Genomic DNA, 8,428 nt, shown 5'->3' with positions numbered 1-8,428 from the left:
ATGATCACTCAGTCTCTTATTTTCAACATGTTCACCAATTATGTGCCTTGGTACTGTTACCTAGTGGGGAGAAAAGAAGCTTTTCTGGTCAAGGTTGAGAACAGCCCAGATTTGTGAGTATAATTTGGTAGCATGAATACTTCTCAAAATAGCAAGAAGAGGGTCCACCCTAGGGCTTATGACCTTCTTAACCATGAACTTTTGACTAGGATTATAGTAGCAGGCATGAAATTCCCTTCTGTGGAGCAGATCTCAAGTCTAATCAGTTAGTTACCTCATAACAGATGTGACACTACTTACTGCACCAGTGGCACATCCTGCCAGGCCGAGATGTATTGTAATATGCAGTGTCCAGTTCTAGGTAAGATCATCGATATCCTTCCTCCCTCAGCAAATTTCATAGCATCTTCTGGTACTATGAAAGTGAGGCAGAAGGTAACATTTCATCATCAATTTGAGATTGATTCTCTATCCTTCTACCTCTAGCAACAGTGTCTTACCATATAGTAATGGTGGGTAAGCAAGGCCAATGATGATAGCCTGTATTGTTTTGAACCTCTGGGTGTATTCCATGCCTTATGCTGCAATTTTCATTTAACAACTCATGTATTCTGTGACTGATGTTGTCAGTCCATTTTTGGTAGTTATGTCCAAACTTTTCAAAATAAAGAATTCTTGCTTTTTGGTAAAAAAAAATTTATTAGGGTGAAAAGGTAAGTTATACCCTGGAGAAAATATATCCAAGTTACTTACTTATAAAAGGCATTTAAACTCATTAATAAGCCATATAAATGGTTAAAAAAATTATGTGTAATTCACCAAAGATGGAGACAAATGAGAAAAATGAAAGATTTTATGTCATCTATCATGAAGAAAATGAAAATTAAAGCCAACATCCATGTTAGGTCATAACTTCAAAAGACTTGAAAATCTGGGTGTATGAAATATTATCAAGATATGTAACAATCAGAATCATGCTAACAAAATGTAAAGTATACAGCCACACTGGAAACAGTTGGTCAGTTTTCCCCAAAGTAGAACACAACAGGCATTTTGGCTTTCAGCCTCCACTACAGAGATGAGCCCTGTGCCCACACACAGATTGCCCTGGTCCGTAAGAGCTTTGTAACAGCCAAACACTGGAAAGGAGCCAAATGCCCATCAACCAGGATACATATCTGTGCTGACGAATTTTCTAATATGGAGTAATGATTTGGAAATGAACCTCTGATACATGCAATAGCATTCTTGAATATTAGAAAACTTGTGAGAAATGGCAGAAGCTGGGCATAGAGGCTTAGCCTGGAGGGGAGTCTGTGTGTGTGAGAGCTGGGCCAGGAGGGATGTTGTGTGTGTCACAGAGTGGCACTTGAGATTTAGAGTGAGGAATGGAATCTCCTCAGCTGTGGCCAGCCTATTCATCCTCATGGCCTGGCAGCCTCATCTCCCAGGTCAGGCAGTGAAGGGCTTTCCTCTGCTGTTCCTCCACAACACCAGATCCTATGGTCAGCTCTACCAAGGTCTTCTCCCATTCTCTTCATCCTGCGCATGGTGGCAAGCCCTTAAACCCACTGTCCCACTGTCTCCTTCCCTGCAAGAAGCTACCCTGCATATTAAACTATGAATGGAAGCAGTGCTTTCACTAATATGGTAAACAAACTGGACTAAATGGACTTTTAGGGTTTTAATTCTGTTGAACCCTGCAATAGGGGAAACTTGGAGCACCAAAACTTTTGTTAGTATACAGAATAACTAATATTATTAATTTATAGGATTTTATTTTGCTATTAACCCCATGATGTTTTCTCCCTTCCATCCCCCCTTTTTGGTCCCCTTTAATTCAAATGTTCACCTACAACTTTCAAGCTATGATGAACATATGCACACAGATGAACTTATGTTCATCTGAGGCTGGCTTATTTCACATCTATGCATTTTCACTTGTATTTCATCCTTTTGCTCCTTTTTAAAACATAATTAAGCTTGCTTGTACATATTTATGTTTTCTTCATAGAGAGTCATATTCACCCAGCTCATATTCTCAGAACCTCCTGATCCAAACACTGTCAGCCTCTTGTCAAATTACTGAAATGTCTGTCCTTTGTGTTTTGAAGATTTACACAGTTTGCACAAACTAAATGGTCAACATTTTGTCCCTTGTGGGTGCATTATCAATAAATGTGCTTAATTTTTGAAAGCCCAAGGAATTTCACTTGTGCATATCATAGATATAAAAGTACATGTTGTGATTTGAGCTTTTTCACATGTTTGTGAGGTTGAGGAAGTATAGTTTGAAGGAATGATTTTTCTTAATTTATGAAAAACCTTTAAAAAATTCAAACTCGAAAAGACAGAACAATGCTGTTGGAAAAGGAGAGGCATGAGGAAGCAATTGCAAAGGGAAGGATCTAGTAAAGTGTAGTACTCCCAAAGCAGTGAAGACGGAAGTTAATGAGTATGTGATGGGTGATTTTTTTATCCTACTTGCTCACCTTGGTGAATGAGGATGTGTGAGAGAGCAAATTGCTTTAATGCAGTCACTTTTGGATCGAGGTAGCCTCAGGAAGTGTGAGAAGAACCAGCCTGTGTCAGAGCCTTGGTTTCATACTTTAAATGAATCATCCCTTTTATGCTGTGAAGCCCTTTGAAGTATGAATAGAGCCTGGAGATGAATAGCAGCGAGGCTCTGCCCCAGAGCCAGCATTACACCAGTGCCCTCACCTGCTGTCTCCAGCCTGCACTTTGCTGAGTACTCTGATACTACCAACGTGTGATGGGGCACTGCAGTCATCTCAAGGGCATTATGGGGATTTGTTTGGTCTAAAATGTTCTACTTAAGCACTCCAGAGAACTGGGATTTGGAAGTGATCCACCATCCCTTTACCTAGGACTTAAGGGATCTCCCAGATGCAGCACTTTAAAAGCAAGCCTGAAACCAGAATTACAGCTCAGTGATAGAATTTGCTTAGCTTGCATAAGGCACTGAGTTCAAGCCACGGTGGCAAAACACTAGCCTACCAACCAAAACCCTGGAAGTGTCAGTCTTACCCTGTTTTCAGCAGAGACCTTAGGCCTTGGGATGAATATTTTCTGTCTCTACGGCCCTTAGAATGTGCCCAGCTTACACTGTTAGGCTGGACTGGTGAGACAGCTTCACATTCAAATGAAAGGAGACAATGTTTTTTAATGCTCTTTTATTTCTGTGCTATCTAAATGTCAGTATCACTAGGCAAAATGTTTCCAGCCCTTTCTACTTTCCACTTCCAGTTGCAAATAGTAGCCTATGTTTGGGTGGAAATGGTAGTCTAGGATTGAATAGTCTTGTTGGTTAGCGTGGAAGCAGCATCCTTAAAATAGTTTTAGCCTGACTTGTAGTAATTCCACACCCTTTGAAGAAGGGCATGGTGTCAGGACAGTCTACTTGCTTGACTTCTTCTGAGAGGACTGTGCTTGAGAGCCCTTTTCCTGAGTTTGGCCAGCTGTGGAATCAGGATCTGACTCACTCTTAATCTCCGCAGAGCAGCAGTAGGGTTGACAACAGCAAGGGGACTGCATACAGCAAGGGGCCTGCGGACAGCAGGGAGACTGTGGACAGCAAGGGGGAGACTGTGGGCAGCATGAGCACTTTTTCGGGCAGCATGAGCATTTCAGCGGGCAGCATGGTTTCGGTGTACAGCAGGGTTTTGGCATGCAGCATGGGGATTTAGGCGGACAGCAGGGGGACTTGGGGCAGCAAGGTTTCAGTGGGCAGCATGGTTTGGGTGGGCAGCATGGTTTGGGTGGGCAGCATGGAGGACTTGGGGGGCAGCATGGAGGACTTGGAAGGCAGCACGGAGGACTTGGAGGGCAGCACGGGATTTTTGGTGGATCACTCATCTTTACTGTTGAAGTTCCTAGAAAAAAAGAAGACAAGTGGCTGTCTGGAGGCCTGCTTTCATCATTACTTTCTTTTATTACCTTCCTCCAATGTACCTGAACCCTCAGGGGGAAAACTAAGACCTTTGTAAGCAGGGCTGGACCTCTCAGAAGCCACTGATATTCCCCATGTATCTGTTCCTATCTAGGTAGCCATTTTCCAGGAAAGGCATGTGAAGTTACAGATATGTAATACATTCGTCTCTTGGTGAAAAGCAGAGACTCATAGGCTGACCTTGAGTCATATCATAAGCTTTATCTCATCCAATGATGAGTACCAGCACAAAAGGTGAGCATTTTCATATACCACTTTAAATATGAAGACAAATGAAATTCAGACATCTTAGTAGTTTGTAAATGGATTCAAAATGGGTTCCATCTTACCCAAGATCATGTGTATATTGGGGTCTAAATGGTTTCCAGGAACCTGGGTACATTAGAATTATCAGATCCATCCACCCTCACTCACTTTCTGAACGTACTGGGCTATTCTATGCACCTTGAAACTCAGGCCAATGGCTAATGGCAGCAAGAATACACAGATAAGGCACCGTCCCATGCATTTCATGGGTACAGTATGAACCACAAGCTGAGGCAGCTCCATTCACACCTCCAGGCTATTATTTCTTCTCTAAGGTAGCAACATCGTGGATAAGGAGGTAACTAGACCTTGGAGAGGCCCTCAAACTCAACCATTCAAAATATTTGCAATGTTCTTATTCTTTGGTGAATAGTAAAATCCCAAACAACTCTTTCAGTTAACTGACAGGCCTCCTGCCTAGAATGGTCAAGCAGGTTTGCCAGGAAGATCCTTAAGTTTACTTCCTCTATGTGAGCCGTATACATTTCCTGTGCCTCCTACGGAACATTAGCCAAGGCCGGTGTCATGTCTCTAGTACAAGACCGGTCAGAAAGTGACCAAGAATCACAGGCAGAGAACAGGGCTATCATGTAACTGTGCAAGAGATGTCTAAGGAGGCAGGATGGACTTGTACACCCTTGGCATATGCTCAGTTCACAAGACCACACATCCATGTTGGGTAAATGTCAGGCCTATCAGAGCCCTGTCACCCAGGTGGAGGAAGATGGGTGTGGGAGTTGGAGCAGTGGCTGCCTAGGTGAAGTTTCAGTCACCCTCCCAACCTGTGGCACCCAGAGATTTTTAAGAACACCCTCTGACACAAACAAGCTTTTAAAATGCAGCCAGATATTGTGTGTTTGTATATAAGCATGTGTGTGTGTGTGTGTGTGTGTGTGTGTGTGTGTGTGTGTGTGTGTGTGTGCATGTTCTTTTATCGAAGTAATATAAAGAATGAAGTTTTTTTGAGATTTGTGACAGGGCCTGCCAGCTGGATCAAGTTGAGATTAATTACTGTTTCTCATTAGGATTTGCAGTTGGGACCTGGGTGGAGACCTCTTCTAATGGTGCCTGCTCTGCTGAAGCCTTCATCTTCTGTAGTGGACTCTTACACACTTGCATCCCATCCTTGCCTTTCCTCAAGTACTCGGACTATCTTCTTGTTCTGTTGTACTGAAAATTCAGGGGCTCCTGGGGACAGAAGCTACAAAATTTCCATGCCAGAGATTATCTTTCCACTAGTTAGAAAGCCCCAGCAGTGGACAGAGTTCTTGAGTTAGGTGACCTACATTGCCATGAGAACCACTCTTTATGACTTCATAGCAGACACAGGGCCTTGGCTTTCCTAGGGGATGGGTGTTGGGCTCTAGACTCATTCCTTTTCCATCTGGGGACTGGACATAAATCCAGTTTACACTAGACAAACTGGGTCCCAATGAGTCTGGGTGTGGCTGTTGCCTCCACCCTGTGGAGATAATGAGTTTTTGGCTGACAAGCTGTTGCCCAGCCTCACCTGGTCTCACTCTGCAGCTTTCACTATGGGAGGAAGACCCCTGGTATGTGCTTAGGAGCTACTATATACTACTGGATGAAGACATCGGGAATCAGAGAGATGCTCTGAATCTCCTGGACCACAGTAGCAGCAGGGAGAAAATGTGGAAGAATATTAACTCATCACTCCCACTACTGGATTTTAGTCCTTCACATCCTCAATGCTAAAGCTAAACTGTCAGGGGCTATCTCCATTTGGAATGGGGTGTGGCCTTGGGGGGCTAGGTCTTTCATTCTGGGACTATGTCTGGCAGTGAAGATGGAAGTTAATGAGTATGTGATGGGTGATTTTTTTATCCTACTTGCTCACCTTGGTGAATGAGGATGTGTGAAAGAGCAAATTGCTTTAATGCAGTCACTTTTGGAGCGAAGTAGCCTCAGGAAGTGTGAGAAGAACCAGCCTGTGTCAGAGCCTTGGTTTCATACTTTAAATGAATCATCCCTTTTATGCTGTGAAGCCCTTTGAAGTATGAATAGAGCCTGGAGATGAATAGCAGCGAGGCTCTGCCCCAGAGCCAGCATTACACCAGTGCCCTCACCTGCTGTCTCCAGCCTGCACTTTGCTGAGTACTCTGATACTACCAACGTGTGATGGGGCACTGCAGTCATCTCAAGGGCATTATGGGGATTTGTTTGGTCTAAAATGTTCTACTTAAGCACTCCAGAGAACTGGGATTTGGTAGTGATCCACCATCCCTTTACCTAGGACTTAAGGGATCTCCCAGATGCAGCACTTTAAAAGCAAGCCTGAAACCAGAATTACAGCTCAGTGATAGAATTTGCTTAGCTTGCATAAGGCACTGAGTTCAAGCCACGGTGGCAAAACACTAGCCTACCAACCAAAACCCTGGAAGTGTCAGTCTTACCCTGTTTTCAGCAGAGACCTTAGGCCTTGGGATGAATATTTTCTGTCTCTACGGCCCTTAGAATGTGCCCAGCTTACACTGTTAGGCTGGACTGGTGAGACAGCTTCACATTCAAATGAAAGGAGACAATGTTTTTTAATGCTCTTTTATTTCTGTGCTATCTAAATGTCAGTATCACTAGGCAAAATGTTTCCAGCCCTTTCTACTTTCCACTTCCAGTTGCAAATAGTAGCCTATGTTTGGGTGGAAATGGTAGTCTAGGATTGAATAGTCTTGTTGGTTAGCGTGGAAGCAGCATCCTTAAAATAGTTTTAGCCTGACTTGTAGTAATTCCACACCCTTTGAAGAAGGGCATGGTGTCAGGACAGTCTACTTGCTTGACTTCTTCTGAGAGGACTGTGCTTGAGAGCCCTTTTCCTGAGTTTGGCCAGTTGTGGAATCAGGATCTGACTCACTCTTAATCTCCGCAGAGCAGCAGTAGGGTTGACAACAGCAAGGGGACTGCATACAGCAAGGGGCCTGCGGACAGCAGGGAGACTGTGGACAGCAAGGGGGAGACTGTGGGCAGCATGAGCACTTTTTCGGGCAGCATGAGCATTTCAGCGGGCAGCATGGTTTCGGTGTACAGCAGGGTTTTGGCATGCAGCATGGGGATTTAGGCGGACAGCAGGGGGACTTGGGGCAGCAAGGTTTCAGTGGGCAGCATGGTTTGGGTGGGCAGCATGGTTTGGGTGGGCAGCATGGAGGACTTGGGGGGCAGCATGGAGGACTTGGAAGGCAGCACGGAGGACTTGGAGGGCAGCACGGAGGACTTGGAGGGCAGCACGGGATTTTTGATGGATCACTCATCTTTACTGTTGAAGTTCCTAGAAAAAAAGAAGACAAGTGGCTGTCTGGAGGCCTGCTTTCATCATTACTTTCTTTTATTACCTTCCTCCAATGTACCTGAACCCTCAGGGGGAAAACTAAGACCTTTGTAAGCAGGGCTGGACCTCTCAGAAGCCACTGATGTTCCCCATGTATCTGTTCCTATCTAGGTAGCCATTTTCCAGGAAAGGCATGTGAAGTTACAGATATGTAATACATTCGTCTCTTGGTGAAAAGCAGAGACTCATAGGCTGACCTTGAGTCATATCATAAGCTTTATCTCATCCAATGATGAGTACCAGCACAAAAGGTGAGCATTTTCATATACCACTTTAAATATGAAGACAAATGAAATTCAGACATCTTAGTAGTTTGTAAATGGATTCAAAATGGGTTCCATCTTACCCAAGATCATGTGTATATTGGGGTCTAAATGGTTTCCAGGAACCTGGGTACATTAGAATTATCAGATCCATCCACCCTCACTCACTTTCTGAACGTACTGGGCTATTCTATGCACCTTGAAACTCAGGCCAATGGCTAATGGCAGCAAGAATACACAGATAAGGCACCGTCCCATGCATTTCATGGGTACAGTATGAACCACAAGCTGAGGCAGCTCCATTCACACCTCCAGGCTATTATTTCTTCTCTAAGGTAGCAACATCGTGGATGAGGAGGTAACTAGACCTTGGAGAGGCCCTCAAACTCAACCATTCAAAATATTTGCAATGTTCTTATTCTTTGGTGAATAGTAAAATCCCAAACAACTCTTTCAGTTAACTGACAGGCCTCCTGCCTAGAATGGTCAAGCAGGTTTGCCAGGAAGATCCTTAAGTTTACTTCCTCTATGTGAGCCGTATACATTTCC

The 8,428-nt window shown here is 44.1% G+C and overlaps 1 protein-coding gene across 1 annotated transcript; it reads right to left on the bottom strand.

The window, feature by feature from the left end:
* Positions 1–7,059: 7,059 nt before the first annotated feature.
* LOC118239516 (sperm mitochondrial-associated cysteine-rich protein-like) lies at positions 7,060–7,539 on the bottom strand. The gene has a single exon (XM_035451327.1). The coding sequence runs from the start codon at positions 7,537–7,539 to the stop codon at positions 7,060–7,062; it is 480 nt and encodes a 159-aa protein (XP_035307218.1).
* Positions 7,540–8,428: the final 889 nt, after the last annotated feature.

The sequence above is a fragment of the Cricetulus griseus genome (genome assembly GCF_003668045.3).
Source record: "Cricetulus griseus strain 17A/GY chromosome 1 unlocalized genomic scaffold, alternate assembly CriGri-PICRH-1.0 chr1_0, whole genome shotgun sequence".
In the NCBI taxonomy this organism is placed as follows: domain Eukaryota; kingdom Metazoa; phylum Chordata; class Mammalia; order Rodentia; family Cricetidae; genus Cricetulus; species Cricetulus griseus.
This window is presented reverse-complemented; position numbering and strand designations above follow the sequence as displayed.

What these genes read in the sequence shown, in the direction of transcription:
- LOC118239516 (XM_035451327.1), bottom strand. Translation starts at nt 7,539, where the DNA reads ATGAGTGATCCATCAAAAATCCCGTGCTGCCCTCCAAGTCCTCCGTGC.